Source organism: Oncorhynchus gorbuscha, unplaced genomic scaffold (assembly GCF_021184085.1).
Source record: "Oncorhynchus gorbuscha isolate QuinsamMale2020 ecotype Even-year unplaced genomic scaffold, OgorEven_v1.0 Un_scaffold_1177, whole genome shotgun sequence".
Lineage (NCBI taxonomy): Eukaryota > Metazoa > Chordata > Actinopteri > Salmoniformes > Salmonidae > Oncorhynchus > Oncorhynchus gorbuscha.
The window spans coordinates 42807-69040 of record NW_025746036.1 but is presented as its reverse complement, the minus strand read 5'-3'; the positions used below and the strand labels follow the sequence as shown (position 1 = coordinate 69040).

Sequence of the window (26234 nt, the reverse complement as noted above, 5' to 3'; positions counted from 1 at the left end):
AGTCTGTCCAAGAGGGGAATCACACAGACTGATCTCAGTTATTTCATACTGTATGTTGTAGTCTGTCCAAGAGGGGAATCACACAGACTGATCTCAGTTAATTCATACTGTATGTTGTAGTCTGTCCAAGAGGGGAATCACACAGAATGATCTCAGTTATTTCATACTGTATGTTGTAGTCTGTCTAATAATTAAATCACACAAGACTGACAGCCTGTAATTTTATTAAAAGCATTCAGTTGATTACATGACAGTTTAGAGAGCAACATCATAACCAATATCCTAACATTTATAATCAATAACATCACTTTCTCCATGTTACCCAAAACCCCATGTTACCCAAAACCCCATGTTCTCCAAACCCCCATGTTACCCAAAACCCCATGTTACCCAAAACCCCATGTTACCCAAAACCCCATGTTTCTCTAGTGGTAAAAAACAAACCAAATGAATAATGGTGGTTGCAATCACTCCTTTTAGATTTCTTCCAAGGTTCTAGAAAGTTAAACTAATTCTGAACTTGTTATTAAAATTAGAACCACTTCAGGTTTGTCACCACATTTTAAACACCAGTCCACTGCTGACCATCAATTTTAAACACAAAACTGACCTAAGATCAGCATGTAGGGTCAGCTTCATTCTACTCCTACTCCGTCCCCTGGGCTGCTCTCTGCTCTCCCGGTCCAGCTTCAGCTCTGGAGCTCAGAGAGACCATCTCCATGGCATTGACATAAAGATCCATGCTGCTCACCCTGTTCACTCTCTTCTGCCTCCTGGTGGGCTAGAGAGACACAGCACCAACAGTCAGACATTTACTCTCTAGTATCTCCATTCTCTCTCCCTCCCCCTCCCACTCTAGTTTAAATGACTTGTAATATTTGAGTAAATGTCTTTACCTTGTAGTACAGGTAGGAGGTGGTGATGGCTGTCAGTAGGATCAGCAGCACTACAACGTGTCTGATGATGAAGGCTGGCAGAGGAGAGGCTGCAAACAGAAACACCTTTGATGAGGGGACTGATCATCATCACATAGATCTGTGGGAAATCTGTCAATGACAAAGTTATAAGTCTGGTTCATGTTCAGTTACCTGTGATGGTGAGGGAGAGGAGCTCGCTCTCAGAGGAGAAATTATGAGAGAAAACACAATTGTCATAAACACAGCTGTAGTTCCCTTGGTGGGAGTCATCTGCAGCAGGGAAGAGGAAGGCAGCAGAGTGATTGACAGCTGGCTGGATCTGGGTTCTGTTGGAGCCGGTGAACGTGAGGAGGAAGGAGCCTCCTGGGTACTGTGGCTGAGTGGAGCAGGTGATGGTGAAGTTGTAGCCCCTGAACATCTCGGGCCCCTGGTGGCCCCTGGAGACCCCTCCCATTGGGTCAGTCAGGAAGATATCAGGCTGGACCAGGAGATCTGTAACAATAAAAGAGAACAAGAAAAACCTCTTCAACTAGTTTCCTATAGATATGACAATAACATCAGCATGTAACAGTGCCAGCCACCCTCCCTCACAGGGCAACATGAGTAGTGGGCCTACAGTCACTGAGACAACATATGTTGATATCAGGCTGAAGCAGGACATCTGGAACAAGAGGAGAGAAAAAGAAAACGTAGCTCCTCAACTACTTTCCTCATTTAGATGTGACAATAACATGACATGTGACAATGGTAGTGAGTAGAGACGTTCACTGAGATAACACTCACATACAAAAGCATTCTGGGATATTTAAGTTGTATTTGATTCCTACTTGACTGAGTGATCTATTTTGCAAAGCAGATTTACAAGCTAAACAGTCATCATGAGAGGTGCAGAGGAAGTTGTATGAATGAAGGAAATCAGTTGAATATAATTATAATATGTTGTTATTACCTGAGCAGATCACTGTGAGTCCAGGAAGGAGACGAAGATCATAACTTCTAAAACACTCCCTCAGTGAAGACTCAGACCCAGAACAGAAAACTCTAAACCCTACAGTGGTGTTTCCAGGTAGTACTGAAACAGTGGAGCCACAACCCAGCTGTCTACACACTACTGCAGCTACATCCTCCTGGTCCCCGTCATCAGCTCCCACAATCCTCCACTCTCCCTGGTCGTACCACTCCACTCCACCAGCACAGCGACTGCCTCCTCCCACCAGCCTCACATCATCAGGCTCTGAGAAAAGAAAAGAGAGAGACAGTAATCTGACTATTTTCTCACTAAAACACACCTATATTGTCTCTCATATTCTTCACTCCAGGTGAGAAACAATGTTGATTGAGTGACAAACTGTTTCTTACCTGAGCAGGTGAGTCCAACAGCATTACCAGGGAGGCAGGTGTTGTTCTCTCTGTCTGAGGTGTCACAGTCCAGGAGAAGGGACTCTTTGCCTTTACACTGGAACTCTTTATCCCAGGGGTGACCCTCACCTTCTCCATAGAGCCCCCCCTGTAGAGCTGCAGGAGCCCCACAGCCAACATCCCTACAGACTACCTCTGCATCCTGCCGGTCAAAGTCAGCTTCACACACTGAGGCCCAGGACTGATTGGACTTCACCTCCACTCTCCCAGAGCAGAGACCAGCTCCATCCACAAGCCGCACAGACACTGGAGAAAAAGAGTTGGTTGAACATTCAATCAGTTTTGTTGATGACACTGTCAAGGACTAAACACAAATATGTTGGATAAAAGATTGTAGTTTGTTATGTTTGATACTGTAAGAGGTAGAAATGGGTTCTTAGTCACTCAGGATCGGGTTGGGAATAATGCAGGCAGGAGACAGGAATAAGTTCACTTCACTTTATAGAAAATAAACAGCTGGACATCCATCAGGCAGCTTCACTTCAGTAACATCTGATCTACAAGGTCTGATGCTGTATGTCAGGGTCAGGATGGGCCAAGAGGAGAAAATGTTACTGGTTTTGATGACATCACTGGTGAGAACTCAGTGATAAAAATGTATTTGATGTCTCCCATATCTCCCTCTTCCTCTCCTCCTCCCTCCTCCTCTCTTTGTGACAGTGGTAGTGAGTAGAGACGTTCACTGAGGTAACACTCAAATACAAAGCATTCTGGGATATTTAAGTTGTATTTGATTCCTACTTGACTGAGTGATCTATTTAGTAAAGCAGACTGACAAGTTAAACAGTCATCATGAGAGGTGCAGAGGAAGTTGTATGAATGAAGGAAATCAGTTGAATATAATTATAATATGTTGATATTTCCTGATCAGATCACTGTGAGTCCAGGAAGGAGATATAATACATGGACAAAAGCATGTGGAACTCAGCAGTGAGTTTTTCAATCATATATTTTTATGCTTTATGCGCTTCTGAGGTTCGTTCTGTGAGTTTTTGTGGTCTACCACTTCGCAGCTGAGCCGTTGTTGCTCCTAGACGTGCAACGTTGAAAGAAATTTTTACTGCCGATGTTTGTCTATGGAGATTGCATGGCTGTGTGGTCGATATTATACACCTGTCAGCTACAGGTGTGGGTGAAATAGCCGAACCCACTAATGTCCACATACTTTTGGTAATATAGTGTATCTTGTTATTACCTGAGCAGATGACTGTGAGTCCAGGAGAGAGATCATATGTTCTTCTACACTCCCTCAGTGAAGACTCAGACCCAGAACAGGAAACTCCAAACCCTCTAGTGGTGTTTCCAGGTAGTGATGAAACAGTGGAGCCACAACCCATCTGTCTACACACTACTACAGCTATAGACATCACGTCAGAGAAAGTTCCCACAGTCCTCCACTCTCCCTGGTCGTACCACTCCACTCCACCAGCACAGCGACTGCCTCCTCCCACCAGCCTCACATCATCAGGCTCTGAGAAAAGAAAAGAGAGAGACAGTAATCTGACTATTTTCTCACTAAAACACACCCATATTGTCTCTCATATTCTTCACTCCAGGTGAGAAACAATGTTGATTGAGTGACAAACTGTTTCTTACCTGAGCAGGTGAGTCCAACAGCATTACCAGGTAGGCAGGTGTTGTTCTCTCTGTCTGAGGTGTCACAGTCCAGGAGAAGGGACTCTTTGCCTTTACACTGGAACTCTTTATCCCAGGTCTGACCCTCACCTTCTCCATAGAGCCCCCCCTGTAGAGCTGCAGGAGCCCCACAGCCAACATCCCTACAGACTACCTCTGCATCCTGCCGGTCAAAGTCAGCTTCACACACTGAGGCCCAGGACTGATTGGACTTCACCTCCACTCTCCCAGAGCAGAGACCAGCTCCATCCATAAGCCGCACAGACTCTGGAGAAAAAGAGTTGGTTGAACATTCAATCAGTTTTGTTGATGACACTGTCAAGGACTAAACACAAATATGTTGGATAAAAGATTGTAGTTTGCTATGTTTGATACTGTAAGAGGTAGAAATGGGTTCTTAGTCACTCAGGATCGGGTTGGGAATAATGCAGGCAGGAGACAGGAATAAGTTCACTTCACTTTATAGAAAATAAACAGCTGGACATCCATCAGGCAGCTTCACTTCAGTACCATCTGAACTACAATGATCTGCCCATGAACATCTCCCATAAACCAATATGACAAACACAAATATAATGTTTAAATACATCTGACATCTCTCCCTCTATTTAAATGAATTAAAAACACATAAAACATGATACATGGTAATATTAAATAATGTATAAATAAATCTCTCAATATGACCAGTCTCTTACCTGAACAGATCACATGATGATAATATCCACCCAAACAGAAACCAGGATATCTTTCTGTGATGCCACACTCTATAATAGAAGACTCATCTCCCCTGCAACCACCCAGTCTGACTCCTCTTCTTCCATCTTCAATCAGACCTCCTCCAGATTCAGCTACAGGATTCCCACAGTCCAGCTCTCTACACACAACCTTAGTCTCTCTCATTATGCTCCACAACCTCGGACATAGAACTGACCACTCTCCTTCATATAAGACTTCCACTGTCCCAGAACAGGAAGTGGTTCCATTCACCAGTCTGACTGAGTATTCAGCTGTAAACAGCAGAGAGGAAAACACAGTGGTGAGGACAGATGATGACAGTGATTCTGTTATTCTAACAGCAGTGATGCTTTGTGGTTGACAAGTATTAGTAGTTCCATAAAACACTACTTGTTATTGGGGTTTAGAATGGTTTGTATGGACACATGAATTTCTCCATGTGGGATAATAAAGTTGACTAATATTGAACTGCTATAATCACTGTAGATTTATACTCTACCTACCTGGTGGACTGACGCTTTGAGCCTGGAGATCTGAGGAGAAAGAGAGAGAGAGAAAGGGAGGAGAAAGGGAGGAGTCAGAGGAAGAGAGAGACAGAGGTTAAATGAACATCAACATGACCTTTCATGATGTGATGGGGAAGACAGGCTTATCGTTGGTATGGTGCAATAAATCAAATCAAAATCAAATCAAATCAAATTTTATTTGTCACATACACATGGTTAGCAGATGTTAATGCGAGTGTAGCGAAATGCTTGTGCTTCTAGTTCCGACAATGCAGTGATAACCAACAAGTAATCTAACTAACAATTCCAAAACTACTGTCTTATACACAGTGTAAGGGGATAAGGAACATATACATAAGGATATATGAATGAGTGATGGTACAGAGCAGCATACAGTAGATGGTATCGAGTACAGTATATACATATGAGATGAGTGTGTAGACAAAGTAAACAAAGTGGCATAGTTAAAGTGGCTAGTGATACATGTGTTACATAAGGATGCAGTCGATGATGTAGAGTACAGTATATACATATGCATATGAGATGAATAATGTAGGGTAAGTAACATTATATAAGGTAGCATTGTTTAAAGTGGCTAGTGATATATTTACATCATTTCCCATCAATTCCCATTATTAAAATGGCTGGAGTTGGGTCAGTGTCAATGACAGTGTGTTGGCAGCAGCCACTCAATGTTAGTGGTGGCTGTTTAACAGTCTGATGGCCTTGAGATAGAAGCTGTTTTTCAGTCTCTCGGTCCCAGCTTTGATGCACCTGTACTGACCTCGCCTTCTGGATGATAGCGGGGTGAACAGGCAGTGGTTCGGGTGGTTGATGTCCTTGATGATCTTTATGGCCTTCCTGTAACAACGGGTGGTGTAGGTGTCCTGGAGGGCAGGTAGTTTGCCCCCGGTGATGCGTTGTGCAGTCCTCACTACCCTCTGGAGAGCCTTACGGTTGAGGGCGGAGCAGTTGCCGTACCAGGCGGTGATACAGCCCGCCAGGATGCTCTCGATTGTGCATCTGTAGAAGTTTGTGAGTGCTTTTGGTGACAAGCCGAATTTCTTCAGCCTCCTGAGGTTGAATAGGCGCTGCTGCGCCTTCTTCACGACGCTGTCAGTGTGAGTGGACCAATTCAGTTTGTCTGTGATGTGTATGCCGAGGAACTTAAAACTAGCTACCCTCTACACTACTGTTCCATCGATGTGGATAGGGGGGTGTTCCCTCTGCTGTTTCCTGAAGTCCACAATCATCTCCTTAGTTTTGTTGACGTTGAGTGTGAGGTTATTTTCCTGACACCACACTCCGAGGGCCCTCACCTCCTCCCTGTAGGCCGTCTCGTCGTTGTTGGTAATCAAGCCTACCACTGTTGTGTCGTCCGCAAACTTGATGATTGAGTTGGAGGCGTGCGTGGCCACGCAGTCGTGGGTGAACAGGGAGTACAGGAGAGGGCTCAGAACGCACCCTTGTGGGGCCCCCGTGTTGAGGATCAGCGGGGAGGAGATGTTGTTGCCTACCCTCACCACCTGGGGGCGGCCCGTCAGGAAGTCCAGTACCCAGTTGCACAGGGCGGGGTCGAGACCCAGGGTCTCGAGCTTGATGACGAGCTTGGAGGGTACTATGGTGTTGAATGCCGAGCTGTAGTCGATGAACAGCATTCTCACATAGGTATTCCTCTTGTCCAGGTGGGTTAGGGCAGTGTGCAGTGTGGTTGAGATTGCATCGTCTGTGGACCTATTTGGGCGGTAAGCAAATTGGAGTGGGTCTAGGGTGTCAGGTAGGGTGGAGGTGATATGATCCTTGACTAGTCTCTCAAAGCACTTCATGATGACGGAAGTGAGTGCTACGGGGCAGTAGTCGTTTAGCTCAGTTACCTTAGCTTTCTTGGGAACAGGAACAATGGTGGCCCTCTTGAAGCATGTGGGAACAGCAGACTGGTATAGGGATTGATTGAATATGTCCGTAAACACACCGGCCAGCTGGTCTGCGCATGCTCTGAGGGCGCGGCTGGGGATGCCGTCTGGGCCTGCAGCCTTGCGAGGGTTAACACGTTTAAATGTCTTACTCACCTCGGCTGCAGTGAAGGAGAGACTGCATGTTTCCATTGCAGGCCGTGTCAGTGGCACTGTATTGTCCTCAAAGCGGGCAAAAAAGTTATTTAGTCTGCCTGGGAGCAAGACATCCTGGTCCGTGACTGGGCTGGATTTCATCTTGTAGTCCGCGATTGACTGTAGACCCTGCCACATGCCTCTTGTGTCTGAGCCATTGAATTGAGATTCCACTTTGTCTCTGTACTGACGCTTAGCTTGTTTGATAGCCTTACGGAGGGAATAGCTGCACTGTTTGTATTCAGTCATGTTGCCAGACACCTTGCCCTGATTAAAAGCAGTGGTTCACGCTTTCAGTTTCACGCGAATGCTGCCATCAATCCACGGTTTCTGGTTAGGGAATGTTTTTATCGTTGCTATGGGAACGACATCTTCGACGCACGTTCTAATGAACTCGCACACCGAATCAGCGTATTCGTCAATATTCCCATTTACATTACATTTACATTTAAGTCATTTAGCAGACGCTCTTATCCAGAGCGACTTACAAATTGGTGCATTCACCTTATGACATCCAGTGGGACAGTCACTTAACAATAGTGCATCTAAAACTTAGGGGGGGGGTGGGGTGAGAGGGATTACTTAACCTATCCTAGGTATTCCTTAAAGAGGTGGGGTTTCAGGTGTCTCCGGAAGGTGGTGATTGACTCCGCTGTCCTGGCGTCGTGAGGGAGTTTGTTCCACCATTGGGGGGGCCAGGGCAGCGAACAGTTTTGACTGGGCTGAGCGGGAGCTGTACTTCCTCAGTGGTAGGGAGGCGAGCAGGCCAGAGGTGGATGAACGCAGTGCCCTTGTTTGGGTGTAGGGCCTGATCAGAGCCTGGAGGTACTGAGGTGCCGTTCCCCTCACAGCTCCGTAGGCAAGCACCATGGTCTTGTAGCGGATGCGAGCTTCAACTGGAAGCCAGTGGAGAGAACGGAGGAGCGGGGTGACGTGAGAGAACTTGGGAAGGTTGAACACCAGACGGGCTGCGGCGTTCTGGATGAGTTGAAGGGGTTTAATGGCACAGGCAGGGAGCCCAGCCAACAGCGAGTTGCAGTAATCCAGACGGGAGATGACAAGTGCCTGGATTAGGACCTGCGCCGCTTCCTGTGTGAGGCAGGGTCGTACTCTGCGGATGTTGTAGAGCATGAACCTACAGGAACGGGCCACCGCCTTGATGTTAGTTGAGAACGACAGGGTGTTGTCCAGGATCACGCCAAGGTTCTTGGCGCTCTGGGAGGAGGACACAATGGAGTTGTCAACCGTGATGGCGAGATCATGGAACGGGCAGTCCTTCCCCGGGAGGAAGAGCAGCTCCGTCTTGCCGAGGTTCAGCTTGAGGTGGTGATCCGTCATCCACACTGATATGTCTGCCAGACATGCAGAGATGCGATTCGCCACCTGGTCATCAGAAGGGGGAAAGGAGAAGATTAATTGTGTGTCGTCTGCATAGCAATGATAAGAGAGACCATGTGAGGTTATGACAGAGCCAAGTGACTTGGTGTATAGCGAGAATAGGAGAGGGCCAAGATCAGAGCCCTGGGGGACACCAGTGGTGAGAGCGCGTGGTGAGGAGACAGATTCTCGCCACGCCACCTGGTAGGAGCGACCTGTCAGGTAGGACGCAATCCAAGCGTGGGCCGCGCCGGAGATGCCCAACTCGGAGAGGGTGGAGAGGAGGATCTGATGGTTCACAGTATCGAAGGCAGCCGATAGATCTAGAAGGATGAGAGCAGAGGAGAGAGAGTTAGCTTTAGCAGTGCGGAGCGCCTCCGTGATACAGAGGAGAGCAGTCTCAGTTGAATGACTAGTCTTGAAACCTGACTGATTTGGATCAAGAAGGTCATTCAGAGAGAGATAGCGGGAGAGCTGGCCAAGGACGGCACGTTCAAGAGTTTTGGAGAGAAAAGAAAGAAGGGATACTGGTCTGTAATTGTTGACATCGGAGGGATCGAGTGTAGGTTTTTTCAGAAGGGGTGCAACTCTCGCTCTCTTGAAGACGGAAGGGACGTAGCCAACGGTCAGGGATGAGTTGATGAGCGAGGTGAGGTAAGGGAGAAGGTCTCCGGAAATGGTCTGGAGAAGAGAGGAGGGGATAGGGTCAAGCGGGCAGGTTGTTGGGCGGCCGGCCGTCACAAGACGCGAGATTTCATCTGGAGAGAGAGGGGAGAAAGAGGTCAGAGCACAGGGTAGGGCAGTGTGAGCAGAACCAGCGGTGTCGTTTGACTTAGCAAACGAGGATCGGATGTCGTCGACCTTCTTTTCAAAATGGTTGACGAAGTCATCTGCAGAGAGGGAGGAGGGGGGGGAGGGGCGGAGGATTCAGGAGGGAGGAGAAGGTGGCAAAGAGCTTCCTAGGGTTAGAGGCAGATGCTTGGAATTTAGCGTGGTAGAAAGTGGCTTTAGCAGCAGAGACAGAGGAGGAAAATGTAGAGAGGAGGGAGTGAAAGGATGCCAGGTCCGCAGGGAGGCGAGTTTTCCTCCATTTCCGCTCGGCTGCCCGGAGCCCTGTTCTGTGAGCTCGCAATGAGTCATCGAGCCACGGAGCGGGAGGGGAGGACCGAGCCGGCCTGGAGGATAGGGGACATAGAGAGTCAAGGGATGCAGAGAGGGAGGAGAGGAGGGTTGAGGAGGCAGAATCAGGAGATAGGTGGGAGAAGGTTTGAGCGGAGGGAAGAGATGATAGGATGGAAGAGGAGAGAGTAGCGGGGGAGAGAGAGCGAAGGTTGGGACGGCGCGATACCATCCGAGTAGGGGCAGTGTGGGAGGTGTTGGATGAGAGCGAGAGGGAAAAGGATACAAGGCAGTGGTCGGAGACTTGGAGGGGAGTTGCAATGAGGTTAGTGGAAGAACAGCATCTAGTAAAGATGAGGTCGAGCGTATTGCCTGCCTTGTGAGTAGGGGGAAGGTGAGAGGGTGAGGTCAAAAGAGGAGAGGAGTGGAAAGAAGGAGGCAGAGAGGAAAGAGTCAAAGGTAGACGTGGGGAGGTTAAAGTCGCCCAGAACTGTGAGAGGTGAGCCGTCCTCAGGAAAGGAGCTTATCAAGGCATCAAGCTCATTGATGAACTCTCCGAGGGAACCTGGAGGGCGATAAATGATAAGGATGTTAAGCTTGAAAGGGCTAGTAACTGTGACAGCATGGAATTCAAAGGAGGCGATAGACAGATGGGTAAGGGGAGAAAGAGAGAATGACCACTTGGGAGAGATGAGGATCCCGGTGCCACCACCCCGCTGACCAGACGCTCTCGGGGTGTGCGAGAACACGTGGGCGGACGAAGAGAGAGCAGTAGGAGTAGCAGTGTTGTCTGTGGTGATCCATGTTTCCGTCAGTGCCAAGAAGTCAAGGGACTGGAGGGAGGCATAGGCTGAGATGAACTCTGCCTTGTTGACCGCAGATTGGCAGTTCCAGAGGCTACCGGAGACCTGGAACTCCACGTGGGTCGTGCGCGCTGGGACCACCAGAGTAGGGTGGCCGCGGCCACGCGGTGAGGAGCGTTTGTATGGTCTGTGCAGAGAGGAGAGAACAGGGATAAACAGACACATAGTTGACAGGCTACAGAAGAGGCTACGCTCCTCTCTCCCCTACCCTCCTCTCTCCCCTCCCTTTCTCTCTCCCCTCCCTTTCTCTCTCCCCTCCCTTTCTCTCTCCCCTCCCTTTCTCTCTCCCCAACCCTCCTCTCTCCCCCCTCCCTTTCTCTCTCCCCTCCCTTTCTCTCTCCCCTCCCTTTCTCTCTCCCCTCCCTTTCTCTCACCCCTCCCTTTCTCTCACCCCTCCCTTTCTCTCTCCCCTCCCTTTCTCTCTCCCCAACCCTCCTCTCTCACCCATCCCTTTCTCTCTCCCCTCCCTTTCTCTCTCCCCTCCCTTTCTCTCTCCCCAACCCTCCTCTCTCTCCCCTCCCTTTCTCTCTCCCCAACCCTCCTCTCTCTCCCTCCCTTTCTCTCTCCCCAACCCTCCTCTCACCCCTCCCTTTCTCTCTCCCCTCCCTTTCTCTCTCCCCAACCCTCCTCTCTCCCCCTCCCTTTCTCTCTCCCCTCCCTTTCTCTCTCCTCTCCCTTTCTCTCACCCCTCCCTTTCTCTCTCCCCTCCCTTTCTCTCTCCCCAACCCTCCTCTCTCACCCATCCCTTTCTCTCTCCCCTCCCTTTCTCTCTCCCCTCCCTTTCTCTCTCCCCAACCCTCCTCTCTCTCCCCTCCCTTTCTCTCTCCCCAAACCTCCTCTCTCTCCCCTCCCTTTCTCTCTCCCCAACCCTCCTCTCTCACCCCTCCCTTTCTCTCTCCCCTCCCTTTCTCTCTCCCCAACCCTCCTCTCTCACCCCTCCCTTTCTCTCTCCCCTCCCTTTCTCTCTCCCCAACCCTCCTCTCTCTCCCCTCCCTTTCTCTCTCCCCAACCCTCCTCTCTCGCCCCTCCCTTTCTCTGTTACCCAAGTCAACTCAACAGGCCTGATGCTATATGTCAGGGTCAGGCTGGGCCAGGATAGGAACGGGTTACTGGTTATGATGACATCACTGGTGAGAAGTCACTAATGAAAAGATATTCATTTGATTTAAATGTTTGTCTCTCTCTCCTCCCCTGTCTCCTTCTACCAACCCAGTCTGTTAGTAAGAACTATCTCTCTCTCCCTTCTCCCCTGTCTCCTCCTCAGTCTGTCAGTGAGTAAGAACTATCTCTCTCTCTCTCCCTCCTCCCCTGTCTCCTCCTCAGTCTGTCAGTGAGTAAGAACTATCTCTCTCTCTCTCCCTCCTCCCCTGTCTCCTCCTCAGTCTGTCAGTGAGTAAGAACTATCTCTCTCTCCTATCTCTCTCTCCCTCCTCCCCTGTCTCCTCCTCAGTCTGTCAGTGAGTAAGAACTATCTCTCTCTCCTATCTCTCTCTCTCTCCCTCCTCCCCTGTCTCCTCCTCAGTCTGTCAGTGAGTAAGAACTATCTCTCTCTCCTATCTGTCTCTCTCTCCCTCCTCCCCTGTCTCCTCCTCAGTCTGTCAGTGAGTAAGAACTATCTCTCTCTCTCTCCCTCCTCCCCTGTCTCCTCCTCAGTCTGTCAGTGAGTAAGAACTATCTCTCTCTCCTATCTCTCTCTCTCTCCCTCCTCCCCTGTCTCCTTCTACCAACCCAGTCTGTTAGTAAGAACTATCTCTCTCTCCCTTCTCCCCTGTCTCCTCCTCAGTCTGTCAGTGAGTAAGAACTATCTCTCTCTCCTATCTCTCTCTCTCTCTCTCCTCCCCTGTCTCCTTCTACCAACCCAGTCTGTTAGTAAGAACTATCTCTCTCTCCCTTCTCCCCTGTCTCCTCCTCAGTCTGTCAGTGAGTAAGAACTATCTCTCTCTCTCTCCCTCCTCCCCTGTCTCCTCCTCAGTCTGTCAGTGAGTAAGAACTATCTCTCTCTCTCTCCCTCCTCCCCTGTCTCCTCCTCAGTCTGTCAGTGAGTAAGAACTATCTCTCTCTCCTATCTCTCTCTCCCTCCTCCCCTGTCTCCTCCTCAGTCTGTCAGTGAGTAAGAACTATCTCTCTCTCCTATCTCTCTCTCTCTCCCTCCTCCCCTGTCTCCTCCTCAGTCTGTCAGTGAGTAAGAACTATCTCTCTCTCCTATCTGTCTCTCTCTCCCTCCTCCCCTGTCTCCTCCTCAGTCTGTCAGTGAGTAAGAACTATCTCTCTCTCTCTCCCTCCTCCCCTGTCTCCTCCTCAGTCTGTCAGTGAGTAAGAACTATCTCTCTCTCCTATCTCTCTCTCTCCCTCCTCCCCTGTCTCCTTCTACCAACCCAGTCTGTTAGTAAGAACTATCTCTCTCTCCCTTCTCCCCTGTCTCCTCCTCAGTCTGTCAGTGAGTAAGAACTATCTCTCTCTCCTATCTCTCTCTCTCTCTCTCCTCCCCTGTCTCCTTCTACCAACCCAGTCTGTTAGTAAGAACTATCTCTCTCTCCCTTCTCCCCTGTCTCCTCCTCAGTCTGTCAGTGAGTAAGAACTATCTCTCTCTCTCTCCCTCCTCCCCTGTCTCCTCCTCAGTCTGTCAGTGAGTAAGAACTATCTCTCTCTCTCCCTCCTCCCCTGTCTCCTCCTCAGTCTGTCAGTGAGTAAGAACTATCTCTCTCTCCTATCTCTCTCTCCCTCCTCCCCTGTCTCCTCCTCAGTCTGTCAGTGAGTAAGAACTATCTCTCTCTCCTATCTCTCTCTCTCTCCCTCCTCCCCTGTCTCCTCCTCAGTCTGTCAGTGAGTAAGAACTATCTCTCTCTCCTATCTGTCTCTCTCTCCCTCCTCCCCTGTCTCCTCCTCAGTCTGTCAGTGAGTAAGAACTATCTCTCTCTCTCTCCCTCCTCCCCTGTCTCCTCCTCAGTCTGTCAGTGAGTAAGAACTATCTCTCTCTCTCTCCCTCCTCCCCTGTCTCCTCAGCAGTGGCTTAGCCTCGAAGTGGTAGTTCACACAAGCTCACAGAACGGGACCGCGAGTGCTGAAGTTCGTCGCGTGTAAAAATCATTACATTACATTACATTTACATTTAAGTCATTTAGCAGAAGCTCTTATCCAGAGCGACTTACAAATTGGTGCATTCACCTTATGACATCCAGTGGAACAGTCACTTTACAATAGTGCATCTGAATCTTAAAGGGGGGGGGGTGAGAAGGATTACTTTATCCTATCCTAGGTATTCCTTAAAGAGGTGGGGTTTCAGGTGTCTCCGGAAGGTGGTGATTGACTCCGCTGTCCTGGCGTCGTGAGGGAGTTTGTTCCACCATTGGGGGCCAGAGCAGCGAACAGTTTTGACTGGGCTGAGCGGGAACTGTACTTCCTCAGTGGTAGGGAGGCGAGCAGGCCAGAGGTGGATGAACGCAGTGCCCTTGTTTGGGTGTAGGGCCTGATCAGAGCCTGGAGGTACTGAGGTGCCGTTCCCCTCACAGCTCCGTAGGCAAGCACCATGGTCTTGTAGCGGATGCGAGCTTCAACTGGAAGCCAGTGGAGAGAGCGGAGGAGCGGGGTGACGTGAGAGAACTTGGGAAGGTTGAACACCAGACGGGCTGCAGCGTTCTGGATGAGTTGTAGGGGTTTAATGGCACAGGCAGGGAGCCCAGCCAACAGCGAGTTGCAGTAATCCAGACGGGAGATGACAAGTGCCTGGATTAGGACCTGCGCCGCTTCCTGTGTGAGGCAGGGTCGTACTCTGCGGATGTTGTAGAGCATGAACCTACAGGAACGGGCCACCGCCTTGATGTTAGTTGAGAACGACAGGGTGTTGTCCAGGATCACGCCAAGGTTCTTAGCGCTCTGGGAGGAGGACACAATGGAGTTGTCAACCGTGATGGCGAGATCATGGAACGGGCAGTCCTTCCCCGGGAGGAAGAGCAGCTCTGTCTTGCCGACGTTCAGCTTGAGGTGGTGATCCGTCATCCACACTGATATGTCTGCCAGACATGCAGAGATGCGATTCGCCACCTGGTCATCAGAAGAGGGAAAGGAGAAGATTAATTGTGTGTCGTCTGCATAGCAATGATAGGAGAGACCATGTGAGGTTATGACAGAGCCAAGTGACTTGGTGTATAGCGAGAATAGGAGAGGGCCTAGAACAGAGCCCTGGGGGACACCAGTGGTGAGAGCGCGTGATGAGGAGACAGATTCTCGCCACGCCACCTGGTAGGAGCGACCTGTCAGGTAGGACGCAATCCAAGCGTGGGCCGCGCCGGAGATGCCCAACTCGGAGAGGGTGGAGAGGAGGATCTGATGGTTCACAGTATCGAAGGCAGCCGATAGGTCTAGAAGGATGAGAGCAGAGGAGAGAGAGTTAGCTTTAGCGGTGCGGAGCACCTCCGTGATACAGAGAAGAGCAGTCTCAGTTGAATGACTAGTCTTGAAACCTGACTGATTTGGATCAAGAAGGTCATTCTGAGAGAGATAGCGGGAGAGCTGGCCAAGGACGGCACGTTCAAGAGTTTTGGAGAGAAAAGAAAGAAGGGATACTGGTCTGTAGTTGTTGACATCGGAGGGATCGAGTGTAGGTTTTTTCAGAAGGGGTGCAACTCTCGCTCTCTTGAATACGGAAGGGACGTAGCCAGCGGTCAGGGATGAGTTGATGAGCGAGGTGAGGTAAGGGAGAAGGTCTCCGGAAATGGTCTGGAGAAGAGAGGAGGGGATAGGGTCAAGCGGGCAGGTTGTTGGGCGGCCGGCCGTCACAAGACGCGAGATTTCATCTGGAGAGAGAGGGGAGAAAGAGGTCAGAGCACAGGGTAGGGCAGTGTGAGCAGAACCAGCGGTGTCGTTTGACTTAGCAAACGAGGATCGGATGTCGTCGACCTTCTTTTCAAAATGGTTGACGAAGTCATCTGCAGAGAGGGAGGAGGGGGGGGGGGGAGGATTCAGGAGGGAGGAGAAGGTGGCAAAGAGCTTCCTAGGGTTAGAGGCAGAAGCTTGGAATTTAGAGTGGTAGAAAGTGGCTTTAGCAGCAGAGACAGAAGAGGAAAATGTAGAGAGGAGGGAGCGAAAGGATGCCAGGTCCGCAGGTAGGCGAGTTTTCCTCCATTTCCGCTCGGCTGCCCGGAGCCCTGTTCTGTGAGCTCGCAATGAGTCGTCGAGCCACGGAGCGGGAGGGTAGGACCGAGCCGGCCTGGAGGATAGGGGGCATAGAGAGTCAAAGGATGCAGAAAGGGAGGAGAGGAGGGTTGAGGAGGCAGAATCAGGAGATAGGTTGGAGAAGGTTTGAGCAGAGGGAAGAGATGATAGGATGGAAGAGGAGAGAGTAGCTGGGGAGAGAGAGCGAAGGTTGGGACGGCGCGATACCATCCGAGTAGGGGCAGTGTGGTAAGTGTTGGATGAGAGCGAGAGGGAAAAGGATACAAGGTAGTGGTCGGAGACTTGGAGGGGAGTTGCAATGAGGTTAGTGGAAGAACAGCATCTAGTAAAGATGAGGTCGAGCGTATTGCCTGCCTTGTGAGTAGGGGGGAAGGTGAGAGGGTGAGGTCAAAAGTGGAGAGGAGTGGAAAGAAGGAGGCAGAGAGGAATGAGTCAAAGGTAGACGTGGGGAGGTTAAAGTCGCCCAGCACTGTGAGAGGTGAGCCGTCCTCAGGAAAGGAGCTTATCAAGGCATCAAGCTCATTGATGAACTCTCCGAGGGAACCTGGAGGGCGATAAATGATAAGGATGTTAAGCTTGAAAGGGCTGGTAACTGTGACAGCATGGAATTCAAAGGAGGCGATAGACAGATGGGTAAGGGGAGAAAGAGAGAATGACCACTTGGGAGAGATGAGGATCCCGGTGCCACCACCCCGCTGACCAGAAGCTCTCGGGGTGTGCGAGAACACGTGGGCGGACGAAGAGAGAGCAGTAGGAGTGGCAGTGTTATCTGTGGTGATCCATGTTTCCGTCAGTGCCAAGAAGTCGAGGGACTGGAGGGAGGCATAGGCTGAGATGAACTCTGCCTTGTTGGCCGCAGATCGGCAGTTCCAGAGGCTACCGGAGACCTGGAACTCCACGTGGGTCGTGTGCGCTGGGACCACCAGATTATGGTGGCCGCGGCCACGCGGTGTGGAGCGTTTGTATGGTCTGTGCAGAGAGGAGAGAACAGGGATAGACAGACACATAGTTGACAGGCTACAGAAGAGGCTACGCTAATGCAAAGGAGATTGGAATGACAAGTGGACTACACGTCTCGAATGTTCACAAAGTTAAGCTTACGTAGCAAGAATCTTATTGACTAAAATGATTAAAATGAAAAATCATCTGTCCTCGGTTGCAACACTCACTTCCGAATTCCAAACTTCCTCTGGAAGAAACTTCAGCACAAGAACTGTTCGTCTGGAGCTTCATGAAATGGGTTTCTACAGCAGAGCAGCAGCACACAAGCCTAAGATCACCATGTGCAATGCCAAGCGTCTGCTGGAGTGGAAACACTTTCTCTGGAGTGATGAATCTCGTTTCACCATCTGGCAGTCCGTACCACAAACCTGGGTTTGGCAGATGCCAGGAGACGCTACCTGCCCCAAAACATGGTGCCAACTGTAAAGTTTGGTGGAGGAGGAATAATGGTCTGGGGTTGTTTTTAATGGATCGGGTTAGGTCACTTAGTTTCATTGAATGGAAATCTAATCGCTACAGCATACAATGACATTCTAGACTATTCTGTGTTCCCAACTTTGTGGCAACAGTTTGGGGAAGGCCCTTTCCTGTTTCAGCATGACAATGCCCCTGTGCACAAAGCGAGGTCCATACAGAAATAGTTTGTTGAGATCGATGTGGAAGAACTTTACTGGCCTTCACAGAGCCCTGACCTAAACCCCATTGAATACCTTTAGGGATGAATTGAAACGTTGACTGCGAGCCAGGCCTAATCGCCCAACCTCACTAATGCTGTTGTGGCTGAATGGAAGCAAGTCCCTGCAGCAATGTTCCATCATCTAGTGGAAAGCCTTACCAGAAGACTGCGGGCTGTTATAGCAGCAATGTTCCATCTTCTAGTGGAAAGTCTTCACAAAACAGGGGTGTCTTCTGAGAGGGTCTCTTCTGAGAGGGGCTGTTATAGCAGCAAAGGGGGGGACCAACTCCATATTAATGCCCGTGATTTTGGAATGAGATATTAGATGAGCAGGTGTCCACATACTTTTGGTCATGTAGTGTACATTCCCCTTCCATGCAAATGTGTAACTCTCTTTGCAGATGAGATTAAATCGAATTTAATTTTTTTAATCATTTTTTAAATCATTAATATCAGAGGTCAGGGTCAAGCTGAGCCGGACCAAGAGTGGAAAAGGTTGCTGGTTATGATGACATCACTGGTGAGAAGTCAGTAAAGACAAGATATTCAGTTGGCTGCATGTTAGTCTGTCAGCCCTATCTCTGTTGACATCTCACTTTCTCTCCACGCCTTCTCTCTCTCTCTCTCTGTTCCTCTCTCTCTTCCTGACAGATAGCATCAGACCTGTTGCCTTGGTAACAGACCTATCATCTACACCCCCCTTCTCCTACTCTAACATCAGACCAATATAATATATAATATGTCAAGTATAAGTAGTTCCATAAAACACTACTTGTTATTGGGTTTTAGAATGGTTTGTATGGACACATGACTTTCTTCATGTGGGATAATAAAGTTGACTAATATTGAACTATTATAATCACTGTAGATTTATACTCTACCTACCTGGTGGACTGACGCTTTGAGCCTGGAGATCTGAGGAAAAAGAGAGAGACAGAGGACAAATAGAGAGACAGAGAGAAAGGGAGAGAGAGACAGAGGTTAAATCAACATAACATGACCTTTCATGATATGATGGGGAAGACAGTGGTATGGTGCAACAACACCCATGTGTAAACACATTCGCCATCTCTCCTCCACCCTCTTCTCTCCCCTACCCTCTTCTCTCCCCTACCCTCTTCTCTCCCCTACCCTCCTCTCTCCTCCACCCCCCTCTCTCCCCTACCCTCTTCTCTCTACTGCAAATCTCTCTATCCCCTCCCTCCCATCATCTCTACTCTACCCTTCTCTCTCCTATCCTCCACTCTCCCCTTCCCTCCTTTCTCCCCTCCCCTTCTCTCTACCCTACCCTCTATCCCCTACCCTCCTCTCTCCTCTACCCTTCTCTCTCCCCAACCCTCCTCTCTCCTCCTCCTCAAATCTCTCTCCCCACCCCACCCCTCCTCTCTTCTCATCTCTCTCTCTCTCTCTCTCTCTCTCTCTCTCTCTCTCTCTCTCTCTCTCTCTCTCTCTCTCTCTCTCTCTCTCTCTCTCTCTCTCTCTCTCTCTCTCTCTCTCTCTCATTCTCTCTCTCTTCGTGACGTATAGTGTTGGACCTGTTGATCTTGACTCAGCTCATAGACCTCTATCATCTACACTCTCCCTTCTCCTACTCTAACATAACACCAATATAATATAGAATACATAATATATTATTTCATTCATTTACATAGAGACAGATACAATCAATCATTGACACACTGAATATACAACAGTCAGATGCAGGACACCATCACAACAGTTAGACTACAGTAAAGAACATTTACAGGTGATCACATCATTGTCCTGCTTTGAGACACATTTTTACTGTCTGCTTCCAGTTGCATGTTATTTTACTAACCCTGCAAATTATAATATATCTTACAATATTACATCATATCTCAATAACTGTCACAAGTGTGTAGCAGTATAAGAGCATCCTACCTGTGCTCCACAACAGGGTCATCAGTACCACTGCAGGTATCATATCTGTCTCTAACTGGGGCGCCACAGTCTGCTGTCATAAAGAATGGACTGAAGAGTGGAAAATACTGCTAGGCTTTATGACTTCTCTCTCATTACGTCCTAACGTCAATGATGTGAGATTAACTTCTTAGCAACTTATCTTGGATCAGTGGTTGAACACACTACAGCAAACTAACATGTTAAAAAAAACTCCACAGGAAACTGCTGACAGAGCAGCAACGTTTCACATAGTGTCCTATAATATCACCTCTAACTTTCTACTGATTGAGTTCAACTCTTATAGAATATTGGCTTAATGTTTCAGCACCTAAATATAAACAGTACCAGCACCCAAAATGAGTACTGATGAGGTCTCATGTCAGAGCAGGAGAAGGGGGGATGTGGTGTAGAAGCTAGAGGTCTGTTACCCAAGTCAACTCAACAGGCCTGATGCTATATGTCAGGGTCAGGCTGGGCCAAGAGAGGAACAGGTTACTGGTTATGATGATATCCATGGTGAGAAGACAGTGATAAAAATATATTCTCTCTCCACCTCCTCCCTCTCTACCCTACTTCCCTTCCCCTCCCCCTCTTTGTCTCCCTCCCATCCTTTAATTTATATTAAATAAAGTAAGGGGAGGTAGAAGAAGGGGAAAGGGGGAGAAGAGGAGAGGAGAGAGAAGAGCAGAGGGAGTAGAAGAGGAGAGGGGGGAGATGAGGAGAGGAGAGGGAGGAAAAGAGGAGAGGAGGGGGAGGGGGAGAAGGGGAGAGGGGGAGAAGAGTAGAGGGGGGAGATGAGGAGAGGGAGGAAAAGAGGAGAGGAGGGGAGGGGGTAGAGAAGAGGAGAGGAGAGGGGGCAGAAGAGGAGAGGAGAGGGGGAGATGAGGAGAGGGGGAGAATAGGAGAGGAGATAAGGGAGAAGAGGAGAGGGGAGAGAAGGGAGAAGAGGAGAGGGGAGAAGGGAGAAGAGGAGAGGGGAGAGAAGAGGAGAGGAGAGAAGGGAGAAGAGGTGAGGGGAGAAGGGAGAAGATGAGAGAAGAGGAGAAGGGAGAAGAGGAGAGGAGAGGGGGCAGAAGAGGAAAGGAGAGAAGGGAGAAGAGGAGAGGAGAGGGGGAGAAGAGGAAAGGAGAGAAGGGAGGAGAGGAGGGGGAGAAGAGGAGAGGGAGAGGAGAGGAGAGGAGAGGGGGAGAAGAGGAGAGGAGGGCCTGCCTGCCTGTAGTATATACACGAAATATACAATAGTATGTGGACACCTGCTCGTCAAACATCTCAATCCAAAATCATGGGCATTTGCATGGATTTACCCCCCCATTTGCTGCTATAACAGCCTCCACTCTTCTGGGAAGGCTTTCCTCTAGATGTTGGAACATTACTGCTATAACAGCCTCCACTCTTCTGGGAAGGCTTTCCACTAGATGTTGGAACATTGCTGCTATAACAGCCTCCAGTCTTCTGGGAAGGCTTTCCACTAGATGATGGAACATTGCTGCGAGCACTTGCTTCCATTCCAAGAGCATTAGTGAGGTCGGGCGATGAGGCCTGTCAGTCAGCGTTCCAATTCATCCCAAAGGTGTTTGACGTTTTTAATGTCAGGGCTTTGTGAAGTTCTTCCACACCAATCTCAACTAACCATTCATGTATGGAACTCGCTTTGTGTACAGGGGCGTTGTCAGGCTGAAACAGGAAAGGGCCTTCCCAAACTGTTGCCACAAAGTTGGAAGTACAGATTCCTCTAGGATGTCATTCTCTGCTGTAGCATTAAGATTTCCCTTAACTGAAACTAATGGGCCCGAACCATGAAAAACAGCCCCAGACCATTATTCCTCCTCCACCAAACTTTACAGTTGTCACTATACATTAGGGCAGGTACCGTTCTCCTGGCATCCTTCAAACCCAGATTAGTGTGTTGTATTGCTAGAAGGTGAAGATGATTCATTACTCCAGAGAATACGTTTCCACGGCTCCAGAGTCCAGTGGCTGTGAGTTTTACACCACTCAAGCCGACGCTTGACATTGCCCATATTGATCTTAGGTTTGTATGCAGCTGCTCGGCCGTGGAAACCAATTTCAGGAAGCTCCTGACAAACAGTTTATTGTGCTGATGTTGCTTCCAGAGGCCGTTTGGATCTAGTTAGTGAGAGTTGCAACCAAGTACAGATGATTTTTACACGTTACCCTCTTCAGCACTCGACGGTCCTGTTCTGTGAGCTTGTGTGGCCCACTACTTCTTGGCTGAGTCGTTGTTGGTCCCAGATGTTTCCACTTCACAATAACAGCACTTACAGTCGACCAGGCAGCTCCAGCAGGGCAGGAATTTGACAAACTGACTTGTTGGAAAGGTGCCATCTTATAACGGTGTCACGTTGAAAGTTACTGAGATCTTCAGTAAGGCCATTCTACTGCCAATGTTTGTCTATGGAGATTGCATGGCTTTAAACACCTGTCAGCAACTGGTGTGGCTGAAATGGCCCAATCTACTAATTTGAAGGGGTGTCCACATTCTATTGTATATATAGTGTATTCACCCAGCTGTCTGGTCCAGTAGAATATCACCTGTGATGCTGTCTGGTCCAGGAGAATATCACCTGTGATGCTGTCTGGTCCAGGAGAATATCACCTGTGATGCTGTCTGGTTCAGGAGAATATCACCTGTGATGCTGTCTGGTCCAGGAGAATATCACCTGTGATGCTGTCTGGTCCAGGAGAATATCACCTGTGATGCTGTCTGGTCCAGGAGAATATCACCTGTGATGCTGTCTGGTCCAGGAGAATATCACCTGTGATGCTGTCTGGTCCAGAAGAATATCACCTGTGATGCTGTCTGGTCCAGGAGAATATCACCTGTGATGCTGTCTGGTCCAGGAGAATATCACCTGTGATGCTGTCTGGTCCAGGAGAATATCACCTGTGATGCTGTCTGGTCCAGGAGAATATCACCTCTCACAATATTGGGACGGCAGGGTAGATTCATAAAGTGGAGTGATGATGTTATGTAAGGATCAGACTGTATAGGCTATATTACATGTATTGAGTGTATTATTGGGGCAGCAGGGTAGTGGTTAGAATGTTATGTAAGGATCAGACTGTATAGGCTATATTACATGTATTTAATGTATTATTGGGGCAGCAGCCTAGTGGTTAGAATGTTATGTAAGGATCAGACTGTATAGGCTATATTACATGTATTTAGTGTGTTATTGGGGCAGCAGGGTAGTGGTTAGAATGTTATGTAAGGATCAGACTGTATAGGCTATATTACATGTATTTAATGTAGTATTGGGGCAGCAGGGTAGCCTAGTGGTTAGAATGTTATGTAGGGATCAGACTGTATAGGCTATATTACATGTATTTAGTGTGTTATTGGGGCAGCAGGGTAGTGGTTAGAATGTTATGTAAGGATCAGACTGTATAGGCTATATTACATGTATTGAGTGTATTATTGGGGCAGCAGGGTAGCCTAGTGGTTAGAATGTTATGTAAGGATCAGACTGTATAGGCTATATTACATGTATTTAGTGTATTATTGCGGCAGCAGGGTAGTGGTTAGAATGTTATATCAGGATCAGACTGTATAAAAGCCAAGTACTAAGAATGAAGAGTCAGTTCTTCCATGGAATTGTTCAGCTTTGTTACTGTTTGTAATAAAGTCTAGTTGAATTCACAGGTTCTGGTTTTGGTGAAATAGTTGATTCAGTCAATGTGTCTAAACTGTAAGAACATTGAAATTAAGTTGTTTTCAAGTCTTTATTAACAACAACCTGAAAATAAATATTTAAAACCTTCAACTAAAACCAAACGTATATTGGACGTTGGGTATAGTCTTCTTTTCAACGTCTTTTCAATGACATTTAGCTTGGTGGTTCAGCCCAATGTCAAAACACAGCTTTAATGTGTCAGTCAGACAGTCAGCTACATTTTGGAGAGATGCATTTACATTTAGAGGTCGTTAAACAAAGGAACGCAACACTTATTTTTCATCATTCATCGATATCATGTTGAAATAATTTGTTCCAAAGGGGGAGATGAGTTTCTCCTGTTAAAACTAACAGCTCAAAAACCACATGGAATCTGTGAATAATGTGTACATCACTGGTTAGAGGACAACTTGTAGAAAACATCTAGCTACATTTTGATTCCAGTGGGTCACCAATGCTGTAAGTGTAACACAGCTCTTTTTGTGTTAGTCACTTTCTGTTATATCATATAAATATCACTCTTTCAATTCAGAGCCTGGATTTTCCCCCTGAGGCTTAATATCCATATCATGCAGAAATCAATTGAACAGGGGGCAAACGTTTAGTGTTCTACATTGTGACATCATTAAAATACTCCTTATACAATGTTAAAACATTCTACATTGTGACATCATTAAAATACTCCTTCTACAATGTTAAAACATTCTACATTGTGACATTATTAAAATACTCCTTCTACAATGTTAAAACATTCTACATTGTGACATCATTAAAATACTCCTACTACAATGTTAAAACATTCTACACTGTGACATCATTAAAATACTCCTACTACAATGTTAAAACATTCTACATTGTGACATCATTAAAATACTCCTACTACAATGTTAAAACATTCTACACTGTGACATCATTAAAATACTCCTACTACAATGTTTAAACATTCTACATTGTGACATCATTAAAATACTCCTACTACAATGTTAAAACATTCTACATTGTGACATCATTAAAATACTCCTACTACAATGTTTAAACATTCTACACTGTGACATCATTAAAATACTCCTACTACAATGTTAAAACATTCTACATTGTGACATCATTAAAATACTCCTACTACAATGTTTAAACATTCTACATTGTGACATCATTAAAATACTCCTACTACAATGTTAAAACATTCTACATTGTGACATCATTAAAATACTCCTACTACAATGTTTAAACATTCTACACTGTGACATCATTAAAATACTCCTACTACAATGTTAAAACATTCTACATTGTGACATCATTAAAATACTCCTACTACAATGTTTAAACATTCTACATTGTGACATCATTAAAATACTCCTACTACAATGTTTAAACATTCTACATTGTGACATCATTAAAATACTCCTACTACAATGTTTAAACATTCTACACTGTGACATCATTAAAATACTCCTACTACAATGTTAAAACATTCTACATTGTGACATCATTAAAATACTCCTACTACAATGTTTAAACATTCTACATTGTGACATCATTAAAATACTCCTACTACAATGTTAAAACATTCTACATTGTGACATCATTAAAATACTCCTACTACAATGTTTAAACATTCTACATTGTGACATCATTAAAATACTCCTACTACAATGTTTAAACATTCTACATTGTGATATTAATTCATTAATATCATGAAACTCCTTCATTAATGTATTTTCTGATGTTTGATCAGAGATCTTTTATCAGAGTATCTCTTGTCACATTGACCACAGCTATGAGGTTTCTCTCCTGTGTGTGTTCTCTGGTGTATAGTCAGATGACTAGATGAAGTAAAATTCTTCCCACATAGTTCACAGCTGTAAGGTTTCTCTCCTGTGTGTGTTCTCTGGTGTATAGTCAGATGACTAGATGAAGTAAAATTCTTCCCACATAGTTCACAGCTGTAAGGTTTCTCTCCTGTGTGTATTCTCTGGTGTGATACCAGGCTGCTTGACTGAGTAAAACTCTTCCCACATTGATCACAGCTATAAGATTCTCCTGTGTGAATTCTCAGGTACTTTTAGTGAATTTGATCTTAAGTAACTCTTCCCACAGTCAGAGCAGCAGTGAGATTTCTTCCCTGTTGGTCTCCACTGGTGTTTCTTGAGGTGTTCTGATCGGGAGGGACTCTTCTCTGCCTCGTCAGCTTCATGATGTTGTTGAGGCTCCCCAGAGTATCCACGATAGTCACATCTCTCTCATGCGTGAACAACAAGTCAGACAGATGGTTAAAGGCCCACAACAGCAGAAATACACTGTAAAAGGTGATGCCAACAGCAAAGCCATGATGTTGTACAACAATTGACATCTGTAATGAATATTACAATTATTTGACAATTGTCTTAAGACAGTCAAGTGACCAACAATAGTCATATTTTGTCTTGTTTTCACATTAGTAGTAACATCGATGATTGTGGGCTAGAAGTTATTCAGTTATTACAGTTGCTGAACCCCTAAGCAGTGTGCCAGACAACCTTTGGTCACCAATATAGGCCCCTTTCTGTGTTTGCTAAAATAGGCGCTCGATGGCAATGCACCCGCAATTTAGTTGCAGAAACCTCTATCATACCAATACCATAGACCTACTGTAGGACCCATAACTTCATCTAACAACATAGACCTACTGTAGGACCCATAACGTCACCTAACAATAACATAGACCTACTGTAGGACCCATAACTTCACCTAACAACAACATAGACCTACTGTAGGACCCATAACTTCATCTAACAACAACATAGACCTACTGTAGGACCCATAACGTCACCTAACAACAACATAGACCTACTGTAGGACCCATAACGTCACCTAACAATAACATAGACCTACTGTAGGACCCATAACGTCACCTAACAATAACATAGACCTACTGTAGGACCCATAACGTCTCCTAACAATAACATAGACCTACTGTAGGACCCATAACTTCACCTAACAATAACATAGACCTAGGATTATAAATCATTTAATATTTCAGGTGAAACATGGAAACTAAAATGTGTTTGTCATGACATTTCATAACCTGATCACCAGATAATTGTGTGA

General features: G+C 47.1%; 1 protein-coding gene across 1 annotated transcript; it reads right to left on the bottom strand.

The window, feature by feature from the left end:
* Window positions 1–403: 403 nt before the first annotated feature.
* LOC124021710 (deleted in malignant brain tumors 1 protein-like) lies at window positions 404–19504 on the bottom strand. Its single transcript, XM_046336825.1, has 11 exons — window positions 19432–19504; window positions 18415–18444; window positions 5210–5239; window positions 4667–4978; window positions 3933–4238; window positions 3532–3807; window positions 2277–2582; window positions 1867–2151; window positions 1089–1409; window positions 897–985; window positions 404–781 (listed from the first exon to the last, which is right to left on the bottom strand). The coding sequence occupies exons 1-11, from the start codon at window positions 19472–19474 to the stop codon at window positions 647–649; spliced, it is 2133 nt and encodes a 710-aa protein (XP_046192781.1). The 5' UTR covers window positions 19475–19504; the 3' UTR covers window positions 404–646.
* Window positions 19505–26234: the final 6730 nt, after the last annotated feature.